Genomic DNA, 16,683 nt, shown 5'->3' on the forward strand with positions numbered 1-16,683 from the left:
ACAATAAACAAGCGAACAAATACAATAATTACAGATTACAATGAATAAACTAGTGATGAAGGAGAGAACAGATTCCAGAATGTTGTCATGATTTTTGTTAGGTGGGCTTACTAGTAAACCTCATATTCTTCTTTTTACTTAACATACATTTTCTAGTTCGTTCTACAGTGAGCATGTATTATTGGGTCTTTAAAAGATGCCAGCTGTCCTCTCACTTTCTTATCCTGAGCTCCTAATGCAACTTTTGCTGTATAATGATAGAATCCAGGGTAAGTTCTGGGAAGATGTAGCCCACTAAGTTGGTGTCACACAACGGGCTTTACCTTTACCCAAGAGATGACAAATGGGGCATTAACTAGCTGGCTCAGGAAAAAATGATCAGCTCTGCTGAGGAGAGTCAGGGAAGGCTTCACAGAATAGGAAATACTTTATCTACAATCTTGAAGGAACAGTTAGAGTTTGGAGGCAAAAATGTGGAGGAAGGAATTGGGCAAGTCATTCTACACTTTGAGTCTTAGCCTTTTTGTCTGTAAAATGGGGGCAGTAGCATGTCTTCACTGGGTTTGGGGTTGGGGGCCAATTAAATAAGACAGGTATATAGACGCTCCCCCTCCCCAGCTGCAGCACGGTATCTGGTGCATATTAGGTAATGAGGAGCTAATTTTTGTTTTAGTATTAAAGATAAACATTCTGTAAGTGCACAAGTTGTGGCTTTGGAGGAGTTTGCTCCTTGTCACTGTTCTGATCTTCTCAACAGGCCGAGGACACTGGTTAGTGGTTCGGAAATGTAGCCTCAAGAAGAAGCCCAGGGGTGTGGTTGAAGCACGAGCTGAAGGTCAGGAAAGCCAGAAGGTTTCTTTTGAGGTTGGAGGAAAGAAAGGGTCTCGACAGGAAAACCAAGTGGACATTCCGGGACACGTGCTGGACCAGGCTTTTCTGGTGAGAGTAAATGCATCCTGAAAGGCTGGCAGCACCAGCTGACGGCTGTCTTGGTGGGGGGCAAGGACTTGCCCTGCTTCCCTCTGGTACAGTTACCCCCAATCCACCCCAAACTATTAGAGTGATCTTGGCAAATTGAGTATAGCCAGGATGATGAAGGGACCCAGAGCTTTCTTTATATGTGAAGCTTTCTTTACATCCACCTTATGAGATAGGTATTATCATCCCTATTATGTTGTTGCCCTTGTGCAGATGAGGAAACTGAGGACCCAAGAAGTAACTTGCCTTGGCCAAGGTCCCTCAGCTAGTAATTAGGACTCTGGTCTACCCAGGATTAGAACTACTCAGAATTAGAACTCTGGTCTACCGATTGCAAAGGCTGTGCCTTTATATTTTATCAGGTAAAAAGTCTTAATTGAGCCAGAGAGGCAAAGCAGTAGGTCAGGGGAAACAGTAAATTGAAAAATCGTATTCTAGCACCTAGTAGAGTATAAAGATTCCTGCTCTGCTCTGGGGAGATCTCTCTAGGAGCAGGAGGATTGGGGAGGCCCCACATACCACAACCTTTGTCCTTTGGGTTTAGTGTCTGGCTGAAAGCCAGGGATGCCGACTAGATATACCCAGTGTCTGGGGCAGGCTTTACAAAGGGCACTGGGGTGGCTGTGTTAGAGACCAGCCAGGTGATTTCACATCTGCTCTCTGCAACGCTGCGGTGGCTTTGCAAAGAAAGACACATTTTGTAAACCAATGTTCATGTGCAGTCCAGTGCTCATAGCTCCCTAAGAAGAACTCCCTGGCAGCCTACTTTGTACCCAGGCTTTGCTTATGGTTCCCAAGAGATAGGTTTCTGCACAGATCAGATGCTGAAAGAGAGCTTCAGGGAGGCAGCTGGTTACATCTCCGCTCAAGGTGGATAGTATAAGCTTTTTGCAGAGTCCTGTGGAATTTCTTTGATTATTAGGTCCACTTCTCACTGGGAATGAGGAAGACTGAAGCAACAGTACTGAGGAGGGGCAGAAACACTTCCCATAGGACTCTTCTTTTCCCCTTTGTTTTCAACATGTACATCCCCCATTAATTGAGATAGCTTGTTACCCATGTTGCCACTTTGGATAGCAGAAGCATCAAGGATGTTTTTCAGAGTAATGGGGTACCTACCCGCCTATTGGATATGAACGTTTCACTGGCACTTCATATTGACCTTCTACACCAGTCCCCTTACTCCAAGTCCCCGAAACACCTCTTTTCTAGTGTTTAATACATGGTCTCAATGATGGTCTCAATACTATCTACCCAGTCACCAAGCAAGTAACTTGGGGTTATCCTTGGCACGTGCCTGTCCCTCACCACCCTCATCCCTGCCATACCGATCCCTGGTACTTTCATTAGTGGTCAAATCTGTATTCTCTTCATCTGCCCTGCCACCACCCTGATCTCGGCTACCATCATCTTTTATTGGACTAATTCAGTAACTTCCTATTATAGTTTGAACCAACTAGCATGCTTTTGTTTCACATGAAAAGAAGCCAGAGGCATTGTTATTCTAGGGTAGGTTAATTCATTGGTTTAATGACTTCTTCCAAGTCCCAGGTTCCTCCATGTCTCTGCTTTTCTATCCTTGGCACATTAGCTTGTCCTCTTGGGCTGATTGCCTTCATGATCCTGAGATGGCTGCTGAACTCTGGTCGTCACATTTAAAGGATAACGTCCAGAGGTAGAAAAGGGGTTGTCACTGTCTTATATCGAGTTTTAAAGGTAAGAACTTCCCAGAACTGGCGTCCCACCCCCAGCAGCCAGCGTCTCCTTGGCCAAACCTGTATCACAAATCCCAACAGTCAATGGTTAGGGGAACATAACCACCGTGACTGGATTAGACAAAGTCAAGACTTAGCCTGTGGAGCTGGAGTTAAAGGATATATCCACTCAGAGAAATGTGAATGATATTGGGGTTCTTTAACAAGGAAGAAGTAGAGAAGTGGCTCTAGAGAAGGCAGTTAACAATGTCTAGTACAGTGGTCTCTCACCACCCTTTCCTGTCTTCTCATCCTTTCTGCGTGTGTCAGACATAGCAATTATTATAAAATTTCTATTAGCCCCCTGCCAAAAAACCTCTGACAGAATTCCATTGACTATAGGATAAAATCCACGCTCCTTTACAGAGCCAACATGGACACAAATGATCTAATGACTGCCTCCCTAGCCTTACTTTGTTTTTCATCCTCTCAAAAGCACCTTGCTTTCACCTGCCTTGATAATTTTCATGACCCCTGCTACCCACTTTCATGGGACCAACTCCTACTTAGCACTTAGGTATCAGCTGAAATACTACTTCCTCAAGTGAGTATTTCCTCACTTCCACACTGAGGTTAGGACCTCCTGTTACTGTCTCCCATAGCATCTTGAATTTCTCCTTTAAAATATTATCACGTTTATAAATACTTGCTTGCTCCTTGGCTTCCATGCAGTTTTAAGCTTTCAGAAGGCATGGAATATTTCTGCTTCTTATACATTGTCTTTTAAATTCCTAGTTCCATGCCTAAACATGAAAGGTACCATAACTAAATGATTAACTGAAAAAAAGAATGGGGTTTGATTAAACAGAAATAGAAACTCCAAAGCTGAGATTTTCTTCTGACTTTTTAATTGTGAAGAGCAACGTATGGTAGTCCTAAGAGATAGTGTTTAGTGATTACAGATTTGGATTCAAATCATAGATCTATCACTTACTAGCTGTGGGACCTTAAGGAAGTCACTTTATCTCTTTTAGCCTTGCTTTTCTCATTTATGAAGAGACATAATCATACTTATGTCAAAGAGTTCAGTTAGGATTAGGAGAAAGTTTGTTCCTAAGAACCACGTAAAGTCAATGTTTCCATCCCCACCTTACAGATGGGAAATAGAGGTGGGACAGCTGAGGTGGCAGCTTGATTCTGAGCAGCTCTGAAGCCCGTGCTCTTTCCACTGTGCCAGGCTGCCCTCCTCAACAGGGAGTCATTTGTTGTCTTGGCCAATTACATAAGCTTTGTTGGGGCCTTCACGCTGATTGTCTGCACTGTGTTCCAGCTGAAGCACCACTGTGTAAAGAATCCGTCCGACCTGTGCACCATTAACGTGAGCGGCCTGAAGTTCTCCAAGGTAAGGCTAGCCAGCAGAGGTGTGATTGGGGTGAGCCAGACCTGAGGTAGCTCCTGGCTATTGGACCATTGTACTTCCAGAGTCCTTGGGGACTGGGAATCTGGTCATAGGGAGGGGGAGGGTCAGACAGGGACTCTCTGGGTGGGAACAACATTCACAGACACAATCTTTTGCTATATATTTGGTGTTGCCATTATCCCATGTGAAGTGAGTTAAAGGAAATAAATAGCCTTATGGAAGTGGTTTGAATGTGCATAGAATTTTATTGGGGTGTGATTCATTGTATGACACTGAGTTCCCATCAGAAGAGCCTACAGGAGAAATTTCTCTCAGGTTTCAGTGCCAGGAGTGGTAGTGGTTCTCCCAAGATGCTGGTTTGTTCTCAACTCGCAGACTCTGTGACTTATGTAATGAGTCATGTTTCTTTGCACTGGCTAACAGGTAGCTTGGAGCTAGATTTGTGGCCTACCATTAGCCAGTGTATTGCTGTATACCACATATGGCATATATTTTCAGTTTGTAGGCTTTCCATGGCATATAAAGAGAGGTTGCTTATATAATGCCACATAGCAGTTAAAATGTATCAACATAAGTAAATCTAAAAAGATCTATGTGTCTCAACACAAGTAAATCTCAAACACATAGTGTTGAGTGAAGAAGGCAGGTTGCAGAATAATATCTACAGTATGATGGCATTTGATATAAAGTTTTATAACATGTAAATAACACTGTATTTATGGTTTATGGATACACATACATGTAATACAAGTATAAAACAGGTATGGGAGTGATAATCGCCAATTCAGGGTAGCTGTTATCTGTGGGAGAGAGGGAGAAGAGTGTGATTGGGGATGGATACGTTAGGGGGAGTGGTGGTGGTCAACTCTCTGTAGTGTTCTGTTTCTTTAAGGAGATTTGAAGCAAAGACAGCAAAATATTGGGATTCATTAAAGCTGGATAGTGGTTACTCGGGCCTTCAGAGTAACATTCACTATACTTTTCTGAACGTTTGAATTATTTCATAATAGAAAAAAAAAGAAGCAGAAAAGACCTTCCTGCCTTTAACAAGTATCTGCTCCTCTTCTTACCCCTTGAGGTCTTTGCTCCTTCTGCCAGCAGCTCTGGAGCTTCAGCAAGGCCTGCAGGCAGGGAACTAATCTTGTGTTCTTTGAAATGTCTTCTCACAGGCTAAGGAAAAGGACTTCAAGCATTTTAATTCTGTGATTTACATCAATGCCTCAGAAAACCTACTGCCTCTAGGTAAGTTTTCTTCCTGAAAACTACCTTCTGCCTCTTGGCTGTCACAGCCAGTCTCTCGTGTTAGAACTTGCCTGTCAGTCCACCTGTGACTGGCCACGCATCCCTTTTTTGGAGTGCAGTAGGCTGGGTGAGGGAGAACACACAGACCTGATTCCAGTCCAGAGCTGGCACTGCCTACTCAGAACATTTCTCTGTGAGCTCCTGCTTCTCTAACTGTAAATGGAGATAATGCCCTTCCTTTTTTCCTCCCCAAGGTAGGATACCTTGTAGACTCAGATGAGATAAGTACAGTCAGCCCTCCATAATCTGTGGATTCCACATCCGTAGATTCAACCAAATATGGATGGAAAATATTTGAAAAAAAATTCCGGAAAGTTCCAAAAAGCAAAACTTGAGTTTGCCGTGCACTGGCAACTACTTACGTAGCATATACATTGTATTTACAATTTACGGAGCATTTACATTATGTTAGGTATCATTGGTAACCTAGAGATGATTTAAAGTATACAGGAGGCTGGGCACAGGTTATATGCAAACACTGCATCATTTTATACAGGGGACTTGAGCATCCATGATTTTGGTGTCCATGGTGGTGATGCAGGATGGTGGTGGAGGTGGGGGTTAGGGTGGGAGCGGTGGACCCAATCCCCTGCAGATACCAAGGGACTGCATGTAAGAAATTGTTAAGTCCCTGAAAGCTCCTGTAGGACTGTAAAGCCTTCTTGTTTATTCAGCAGATCCACAGCGACCCCTGCTGGGTGTCAGGACTATATGACTGCTTGGCTTTTAGAAATCAGTGTGTCCAGTTCCTGTTCTGGTGAGCTCAGTTATAGCAGGGTATATGGTCAGTGCCATGATAGAGGGAATCAGAAAATCAACCAGGCCATCAACCGGGCCTAGAGTGTCAGAGGAAATTTCTGAGAAGAGTATGTAGGCTGAGACCTAAAACACGAATAGGAGTGACTCAGGAATTAGAAGGTGAGAAGGCATTTCAGGCCAACTGAGCAGTGATCAGGGGCCCTGAGGAAGCTTTGTATGTGTGCAGGGTATATAGGTAGGGGAGAATGGAGACTAGAAAGGTGGGCAAGGACTATATTATCAGGGGCCCTGGGTGACTTGGACTTAATCCTGCAGGCAAAAGAGAGCCTTGGAAGGCTTTGAAATAGAGAGGCTCAGTGGTGGCTGTGAGGAGCGTGGATTATAAGATGGAAGCCAGGAAACCTGGAAGATGGTTTCATTTTTCCAGGAGAGAGGAGGTGAGGCCTCAACCAGGGCTGTGGCAGTAAAGGTGGAGGGGATTGAGAGAGACAGAGAGAGATTCAAGAGGAGGTAGAAATAACCAGACTTGGTAACTAATGGGCATGTAGAGAAAGGGAGGAACCAAGAGGATTTACTGAGACAGACAGACTACAGGAGAGGCAGGTTTAGGGAGAAATAAGATGAATTAGTTTTGAATACATTGAGGTTGAGGGGTGTTTTTAAAGAAGCATGTGACGAAGTCCCTGCCCTTGAGGAAACAGCATGGTCTGTCAGGAGCATGGGCTTGAAAAACAGGCAACAGGCATATGAAAAGATGCTCATCCTCACTAGTAAATAAAATAGCATCCAAGTACTATTTTCTGCCTATCAAATATTGACAAAAATGAGAAGGACTGATGACTGCCAGCATTGGTAGGGAAATGGGTACTGTCATAATCAAGTGTAATAAATTGGTGCAATATCTTTGGAAGGTAGTTTGGCGATGTCTCTTAACATAGTCTAGTAGTTCCACTCCCAGGAATTTATTCTACAGAAACATACTTGTACAAGGATGTTCATTGGAAACATCCTGAAAGCACATCTTTCTATTAGGCTCTACAGAACATTCCAACTCACAAAACCACCATAGGCCACACTTGACACCAGGTTCACTTAGAAGGCTCTGAGTAATTCCACACAGTATGCCAGCAGCACAGCATCAGCAGTTCCTCTTCAGTGGAATCCTCACTGCTGTTCATGTAGCCATCCATGAGCCATTCTCTGTGGCCCCTAGCTCAGGGCCAAAACAATGAAACTCTCATTGGGTGGATGCAGGAGCCACTCTGGCTTAGAAACCTTGTTCCCCATGGGATCAGATAGCTGTTGTAACACTCCATAGACATGGCTCCCAGAGTTCCTGCAAAGGACATGTCCAGTTATAGGCATCACCACACACACAGAAGCCCAAAGTTACCGTGCCCCCTTGAGATCGTTGTAGTTCATTTATAGTTTCTCCTAGTCCAGATGTGGTTTACTAACCTGGGGTCATTTTTACCATAGCAATATTGCCGAATAACACAGTAACCATACCATTTGTTTCATGTTACCAAGAGAAGAAGGCTAGAAAGTTAACCCAAGGTCCAGTTCTCAAGCAGAAGGGGAAGAGTGTTCTTAACCTTTTATCCAGATAGTCTAGCGACTATCACTAGGGGGATGGTTAACTAAAATAGGGTATGTCTATACAACAGAACATAATTCAGACATTATGCAGATCTATATGTTTTGACTTGGAACAATCTTTAAGTCATATTGTAACGGGAAAAAAGCAAGTCACAGTACAACGTGTATAGTATGATTCCCTTTTTGTAAAAAGAAGTTTGTTTGTGTGTCAGTATACACATGAGAAAAAGTCTGGGGTATTATACATGAAGCTTTGAATAGTTACCTCTAGGTGTTGAGATTAAAGGGAACTTTTATGTTTCTATGTTTTTTAAAGCTTTTTGGTGGGAATGTTTCACTTTTATAACCAGAAATAATAAAGATCATTTTTTAAATGGGCTTTGGAATTAGGCTTAGATTCAGTCCTTGGCCCTTCCACTTACCAGCAATTCTATTTCTAGCAAATCACTTAGCCTAGCTAAGCCTTGGTTTCTTCAGCAGTGGAATGGAAGTAGTAATCCCTATTTTTCAGGGGTTTTAGAGATTTAGTATCCATGTATGTAAAGCACTTTACACAGTGTCTGGCCTAACGCAGTGGGAACCCAGTAAATGACCACTGTTAATATCTTTCTCTTACGTCCTTCACAAGCCACCGTTTCTCTCTTTCTCCTCCCCCTGTAGAGGCATTTCACACATTTCCAGTCTTAAAGGAACTGGAGCTCGCATTTAATGGCATCAAAACAGTCTACGTGAAGTATGGAGACTTTAAGTCCTTGGAAGTAAGTTGGAGGTAGGGAGTTTTTGGTGCCCACCTGTATCCCTGTAAGGAATGGGTGTAAGGAGTCTACTGATTAAAACTGTTGAGAAGGGGCTCTCTGGGCCTTTATAGCCACCTTGCTTCAGGGTGTTCCTCTGGGGCGGGTGGTGGAGTTGGTGGTGGTAATAAGGGAGTGGGGCTGGTGGAGGTGGTAGCTAGTGGGTGAGAATATATTATACTTATGGCCACGGGGCGTGGTCTTGGAAAATAAATGCCAAAGGTCATGTCCAAAGGAGTCTGTGCAGAGGAGTGATTTTGAATAGAGTACTGTAGGAAGGAGAATTTGAGGGGAGATCTGGATCCAGTGGGGGTTGAGCCATGGAGGTTAAGTGCTAGGCACAGCAAATTGGACCCGCTGAACTAGAGGTGTTATGGACCGATTCCAGAGACCCATCCTGGTATGAGTGAGCCAGATTGGTTCTAATGAGCTCGGATAAGGTTATGGGCCATAGGCCCAGGGATGAGTATGAAATAAAGTAGGGCTGCTATAAGTTCTATAGCAGACTCTTGACATTTGTACATCCACAGCTGTTTTGTATTCACAAATACAAAAACTTTGTTTGCACTCTTGGCTTTCTCCTAAATTAAATTTCCCATCGTCACGCATTTTCTATACATGCTCTCATACTTCAAGTTAATCACCTCTTCAACATCCATGAAAACTTTAGGATCATTTTTCGCAAAGAAACAAAGCTTTTGTCACCACCCGGGAGTCTGCATACATGGAGAGTAGAGAACAGTAGAGCTGGCTTGAGGTGTGGGGTGGGCATCTGGCCAGGCTCACTCACTAAGTAATGGCCTCTTCCGCACATGTTGGCCTTCTAGAAGAGCTTCAGAGTCACACCTCAGCAAAATGTCTGCATGTCATGAGCCTTGGGGTTTACCCCAAAGAGCTGGTAACTTAAATTATTTAATCTGCAAACGTCAAGAGTCGGCCATTCTTCATAAAAACCTCATTTAACCTGGTCTGGCCAGAGAGAGACCTTACACAAAACTGAACTTTTAAGAGTTGATGCCCTTTACATGCCAAAGTTTTAAGAAGTTTTAACCGCTTGGGATGGTAATCTTCCTAAAATGGATTATAAGTCCTTGCATTTTTAAAGCATGCTATACTGAATGTGATGGTACCTTTTCTCCATGGTTTCCAGCCATATTGAGGATAACAGTGCTTTACTATGATTTCTGACAGGAGTGGTCCTCATGCTTATCCAGGAAGCAAAGCTCTTGAAGGTCCAATAATACAGGGAGAGGGAGAGAGTAAATTTACAACAACTGATGCAATTTTGTGCTAGGTTAAAAACATTTTATACCAGAGTTTATTACAGACAGTGGGAAACTGGTTCCAGATGCTCTAGAGATACAGGGAGCCACTTCCCTCACCTACAGGCCTGGGAGCTTATTATAAGTTTCCATTAATTTTTTATTTTGCTTCTTATAAAAGTAGTTATTGAGCTTCTGTATATCATGCATTGTGCCAGGCATCCTACCTTCCTCATCCTTACCATTTCAAACCCCTACTTCAAGTGCCAGTGGGCCACAGGGAGGGGACATGACTACAGGCTCTGACCCCACAGCTGACTTACTGGTTGATCATAATGGACTTTTGGGAGGCCCTACTTCATAGTTTGATAACAACTGATGAAGATTATTTATCCAGCAGACCAGCCCTACCCAAGGGAATTTATTTACATAAGAGAGCAGACCGAAGTCAAGATGCAGAACATAGATGAGAAGAGGAAATCTCCTGGCCAATCATTTGTTTTCATCTCTCTGTGGTTTGAAAGGGCTCTCTAAGAAAAAGGATAAACCTGTCAAATGTCCTGAATTTGCAGCTCATGGCAGTGAATACTTTGATGTGTGATAAAACTTGATGTGGCTCAGCAGATGCAGCATCCAAGTTAAGAATCTTCTGTCCTTGTTTGCCAGAAAGGCTGTCACCCAGAGTAGAACTCTTCAGGAGTCAGTTTAGGAAAACAGCTTTGTCATGATTTGATTCTCTGCATACGGGCCTGAAAAAGAGTCAGCTGGAACTCTGCCCTGAAAGTCAGGAGACCTCGTTTCTAGTCTTGGTCTGCCACTACTTTGCCATACCTCCTCAGCCAAATAACTTACCTCTCTGGAACTGAAGTTTCCCCCTCTGTAAATTCTGGGCCAGCTGTGAAATTCTGCGACCTGCAGTTCTAAGACTGTTCGTTTCTTTGAGCTGCCCTTACTTCCGTAGAGAGCAGATTTGGACCCGACATGAAATAGCCAGAGCAGCCAGAGCAAGGGTCAGCAAACTTTTTTGGTAGGAGGCTAGACGGTGAATATTCTAGACCTTGCGGTCCGTACAGTCATAACTAGTCATAACTGTCATAACTAGTCCACTCTGCTGTTGTAGAAGGAGAGCAGTTGTAGACAATATGTAAGCAAAGGGACAGGGCTGTGTTCCCATAAAACTTTATGATGCTGAAATTTGAATTTTACATACTTTTCATACAATGTTATTCTTTTTGTGCTTTTTTCCTAACCATTTAAAAATGTACAAAGCATTCTTAGCTCACAGGCCATACAAAACAGGCAGCAGGCTGGATTTGGCTTACAGGCCTTTGTTTGCCAATTTCTGAGCTAGAACACTGATGGAACAGCCCAGTATGGTTGGAATGGAGTGAGATACCATAGAGTGTGGCGATAGATGAGCCTGGCGAGGTAACGGACGAGAGACTGTGGAGAGCCTTAGAGGGACTTTGAATCTTATCCTATGGATAACAGGGGTCCATTGAAGGATTTGGAACTGAGGAGTAATAGGGTCTGAACTGTATTTTAGAAAAACCACTGTGGCATGACTGCTGTATAAAGCATGGATTGGAAGAAACAAGTATGAGAGAGATTGAGGTAGAATCCATTGCTGACTGTCCACATATGTGTATGAAGGAGAGAATGATCCCCATCTTTATCTACGTTTATCCAAGCCAGCTTTCCAGGTCTTCATCCTTGAAGGCTTCTCTCTCTGCCCCTGCCAAGTGGGATCACCCATTTGTGTGAACTCTCAAAACTTGGAATTTACTGATGGCAGCATGAACTCGGCATTCCTTTGGTGCTGGGCATCTTTCATGGCCTGTGCAGTCCTATCAAGCCCTCTGTATACCATGGACCTACTCATACCCAAACCATTTGCAGTTCTCAGAATAAGCAAGGCTGCCTCCTGGCTTCTATACATGCCACTTGCTGTGCTGTATGTCTTTTTGCCCTTAACAATTTGGTGAATACCGACTAGTCTCTGAGGACAGCTTAAGCATCACCTGCTCCGTGAAGCCCGTCTGGGCCCCCTGGTGGAGCTCAAACATCTATCCCAGCAGCATTGCTACTTAAACAGACACATATATGTATCTAGCTGCCCAACTAGGCTGTGAGCTCACACAGGGCAGGGACTGGTTCAAAGTAAGCCTTCAGTATAGGGGCCTTGAATGAAGGGATTGTGATGACCATGACAGCCAACATTAAGCATTTACGGTGCACTAGGCTTCATGCTAAAGGCTTTACCTACATAATTCCTCATAAAAATCCATTATTATTTCCACTTTATAGATAAGGAAACTTGGTTAAGTATTGATAATTTGCCCAAGATCACACAATTAGCCAGGACTTAAACCCAGGTCTACAGAGTCTGTCAATTAAGTACTAAAGTGGAGTACCAAACCCAGTCCTCCTCCAGCAATGACCTGCAGTCAGTTGTGTATGTGTGACTGACTGTATTTCACTGAAGTGGCGGACCAGAAACCTTGTCCCTGCACCAGTGGGATAAGATGCGGAAACTGGCCCCATTCAGTAGGCGTCTATGGGTGTGTGTTGGTGGAGGTATTACTGAGTACTGCTTGCCACACAGCAAGCCAATAAATTGAGAGATAAGGTGTTTGGGCAAGGAATAGTGACTTTATTTGGAAACCCAGCAGACCAAGAAGATGGTGGTCTAGTGTCCCAAAGAACCATCTTGCCTGAGTTAGAATTCAGGCTTCTTTTATACTAAAAGAGGAGGGAGTAAAGTCTAACATTTCCTGGTTCTGGTCAGCCTCTGGAGGGGATGTGTTAATTTCTTCCTTCCTGCAGTCATTCACAGGTGGGCCTGATCAGGATGTTTCCTGTGAGATAAAGGTATTTTAGCTTAATGCTCATTACTTGGGAGGTGGGGTTCCCAGAGATGGGCCATTACGTATAATTTAAGCTTATAGGCAACATTCCTTTAGTGATTAACTTGTGATAGAGTACAAAGGTTCTTCCCTATTACAGAGGGAGAGGGAAGGGAGCAGACTTGTACATAAAAGCTAAAGTGAGTGTCCAGAGAGGCTCTTCTAGAAGAGGGAGACCAGAGACTGGGGTGATATAATTTATCACAGTTGCCTTTGTCTTTGCAGAGAGAAACTGTTTCCTGACTGGTCTCCTAACTCAAGTCAACTATCTCATGAATCTAGATGGCTAGTTAGAAAGTGCTTTATGGTGAGGTGTCAGTTTGGGTCATTGTCCTAATAAGCCAGTTCATTTCAGCTGGGTTTTTAATGTGCATCTACTATGTGCCAGGTACTATGCTAGATTATAAGGATACATCGATACAGTGACAAGGTGCTTCACCTCAGAGAGTTTATAGCCTAGTCCACCACTGTGTGCCAGCACCTGCTTAGCACATCCATGTACCAGTACCTTATTCCTCAGGCTTATGTCCAGTTATCACAGTTACCTGGCTGACTGTGAGCAGTAACCTCAGAACAGTCTAGATAAAGCACTCAAAGTCAGAGGAGGGAGAGATTCCATCTGGCTGGGGAATTAAGAAAGGTTTTATAAGGAGGCAGCTTTTGAACTGGCCTTTTAGGACTTGGATTCAGATACATGGAGAAAGGGCATTCCTGAGTGAAAAGCTCAAGCAAAGATCTCTACATGGGGTGTGGCAAGGAATGGGGAGCAGTCACTTTGGCCAGCACCATGGGGTAAACAAAGGCTTGCAGTATGGGGGCTGAGGCTGGCAAATAGGTTGGACATAGTAGAATGACTCCAGTAGACCTTGGAAGTTAATCCTGAGAGTCAGGAGGGTTTTAGCCTGTGGGCGATGGGCCCTCCTGGAAGGTTAAAAAAAAAAAAAAAAAAATCCAGCTCCCACCTCATGTATGAGCATCATTGTCACGAGTAGTGCTTCTGTTTCCCCATCTTATATCTTTGTGCCGTAGTTCCTGGACCTGTCCTTCAACAGCCTCACTGCGGAGGCCATCTGTGATCTGGGGCTTCTGCCACACCTCCGTGTCCTGCTCCTCACAGGCAATGGGCTCACCTCCCTGCCACCCAATTTGGCTGTCGCAGAGCAGTAAGTTCTACAATCCTGGAGTCTGTCCCATGTGTTTCCCTCCTGAGCCTTTGTCTGGGTACATGTGTCCAAAGAAATAGTCCAAAGCAGCTCAAAAGGTCTGTAAGGACAGGCTGTGAGTGCTCAAAGCAGGTAGAATGCCACCTACTGAAGCTCCCAGAAAAGGCACTGGTGGGAACAGAGCCCCAGAGGTTCGGGAGGCCTCAGCTGGGTTTCCCACACTCCTCTGTGCTATTAGGAGAGACGCCGGTGTCTGGAGAGTCACTTTCCCTCCCTCTGATCGGTCACTGGTAAGTTGTGGCTATTGCTCTTGCCAGACTATTCCCCTTCAGGAACCCTCTAAATAAGATTTGCATATTCCCATTCTGCACATTTGCTGAGCCATGCCTTCTGGCCAGAATGTACTGGTCTTTCCTCGCTTAATAATAGCAATGAGTCTGTCATACAGAGTGAAGTAAGTCAGAAAGAGAAAAACAAATATTGTATGCTAACACATATATATGGAATCTTAAAAAAAAAAATGGTTCTGAGGGGGAAGGGTAAGCTGGGATGAAGAGAGAGAGTGGCATGGACATATATACCAAAATATAAAATACCAAATATAAAATAGATAGCTAGTGGGAAGCAGCCACATAGCACAGGGAGATCAGCTCAGTGCTTTGTGTCCACCTAGAGAGATGGGGTGGAGTGGGGGAGGGAGACGCAATAGTGAGGGGATATGGGGATGTATGTATATGCATAGCTGATTCACTTTGTTATACAGCAGAAACTAACACAACATTGTAAAGCAATTATACTTCAGTAAAGATGTAAAACAAAAACAAATAAGATATAAGGATGTAATGTACAGCACAGAGAAAATAGCCAATATTGTATAATAACTTTATGTGGAGTATAATTTATAAAAATATCAAATCACTATGTTGTACACCTGAAACTAATACAATATTGTAACTATACTTAACTAAAAATTTAAATTAAAAAAAATAATGATACGTGTGTAATGCTTACTATGTGTCAGACAACACTCTTCTGTCACACTAAACATATACTAACTCATTTAATCCTCACAACCCTATGAGGTAAGTGCCCTATTATTATCCCCATTTTATAGATGAGGAAATTGAGGCACAGATAGGTTACATAACTCAACCAGAGTTACAAAGCTAATAAGTGGCAGAATCTGAACCAAGTCCGTCTGACTCCAGAGACCCTGCTTACGACCATTACATTCTCTTCTTATGTAGATTCTGTACATATTCCGAGGGCTATCTCAGACCGTCCTCTTTTCCCTATGAGAAGCCTTCCCATATTAACCATTTGTAAGTGTACAGTTCAGTGACATTAAGTACATTCACATTGTTGTGCAACCATCACCATCATCCTGCTCCAAAACTCTGTTCATCTTGCAAAAATTCCATCAGCTTTGACTGATGGATATGACCCTTTTAAGAAGAACACCAGAGAAGCAAGAAGAACTACAGTCCTGCAGCCTGTGGAACAAAAACCACGTTCACAGAAAGATAGACAAGATGAAAAGGCAGAGGGCTATGTACCAGATGAAGGAACAAGATAAAACCCCAGAAAAAAAACTAAATGAAGTGGAGATAGGCAACCTTCCAGAAAAATAATTCAGAATAATGATAGTGAAGATGATCCAGGACCTCGGAAAAAGAATGGACGTAAAGATTGAGAAGATGCAAGAAATGTTTAACAAAGACCTAGAAGAATTAAAGAAAAAACACCTAGAAGAATTAAAGAACAAACAAACAGAGATGAACAATACAATAACTGAAATGAAAACTATGCTAGAAGGAATCAATAGCAGAATAACTGAGGCAGAAGAACGGATAAGTGACCTGGAAGGCAGAATAGTGGAATTCACTGCTGCGGAACAGAGTAAAGACAAAAGAATGAAAAGAAATGAAGACAGCCTAAGAGACCTCTGGGACAACATTAAACACAACAACATTCGCATTATAGGGGTCCCAGAAGGAGAAGAGAGAGAGAAAGGACCCGAGAAAATATTTGAAGAGATTATAGTCAAAAACTTCCCTAACATGGGAAAGTAAATAGCCACCCAATTCCAGGAAGCGCAGCAAGTTCCATACAGGATACACCCAAGGAGAAACACGCTGAGACACATAGTAATCAAATTGGCAAAAATTAAATACAAAGAAAAATTATTGAAAGCAGCAAGGGAAAAATGACAAATAACATACAAGGGAACTCCCATAAAGTTAACAGCTGATTTCTCAGCAGAAACTCTACAAGCTACAAGGGAGTGGCATGATATACTTAAAGTGATGAAAGGGAGGAACCTACAACCACGATTACTCTACCCAGCAAGGATCTCATTCAGATTCGATGGAGAAATCAAAAGCTTTACAGACAAGCAAAAGCTAAGAGAATTCAGCACCGCCAAACCAGCTCTACAACAAATGCTAAAGGAACTTCTCTAAGTGGGAAACACAAGAGAAGAAAAGGACCTACAAAAACAAACCCAGAACAATTAAGAAAATGGTCACAGGAACATACATATCGATAATTACCTTAAATGTGAATGGATTAAATGCTCCAACCAAAAGACACAGGCTTGCTGAATGGATACAAAAACAAGACCCATATATATGCTGTCTACAAAAGACCCACTTCAGACCTAGGGACACATACAAACTGAAAGTGAGGGGATGGAAAAAGATATTCCATGCAAATGGAAATCAAAAGAAAGCTGGAGTAGCAATACTCATATCAGATAAAATAGACTTTAAAATAAAAAATGTTACAAGAGACAAGGAAGGACACT

At 43.1% G+C, this 16,683-nt stretch overlaps 1 protein-coding gene across 9 annotated transcripts in view; it reads left to right on the forward strand.

The window, feature by feature from the left end:
- Positions 1-16,683, forward strand: part of XRRA1 (X-ray radiation resistance associated 1) — a 103,390-nt gene that overhangs the window by 17,213 nt on the left and 69,494 nt on the right. For 4 of the 9 annotated variants that reach the window (XM_032640573.1, XM_032640567.1, XM_032640571.1 and 1 more), the window contains 5 exons: positions 758-939; positions 3,910-4,074; positions 5,262-5,334; positions 8,413-8,510; positions 13,744-13,877. Coding sequence is in view for 6 of the 9 variants with exons in the window: in XM_032640567.1 (XP_032496458.1) it covers positions 758-939; positions 3,910-4,074; positions 5,262-5,334; positions 8,413-8,510; positions 13,744-13,877 (652 nt within the window). In the remaining 3 variants the exon portion in view is untranslated. Of the gene's footprint in view, positions 1-757; positions 940-3,909; positions 4,075-5,261; positions 5,335-8,412; positions 8,522-13,743; positions 13,878-16,683 lie in introns of all 9 variants that reach the window. The other 5 variants (XM_032640576.1, XM_032640569.1, XM_032640572.1 and 2 more) reach the window with 4 other exon arrangements.

Source organism: Phocoena sinus, chromosome 8 (genome assembly GCF_008692025.1).
Source record: "Phocoena sinus isolate mPhoSin1 chromosome 8, mPhoSin1.pri, whole genome shotgun sequence".
Taxonomy (NCBI): domain Eukaryota; kingdom Metazoa; phylum Chordata; class Mammalia; order Artiodactyla; family Phocoenidae; genus Phocoena; species Phocoena sinus.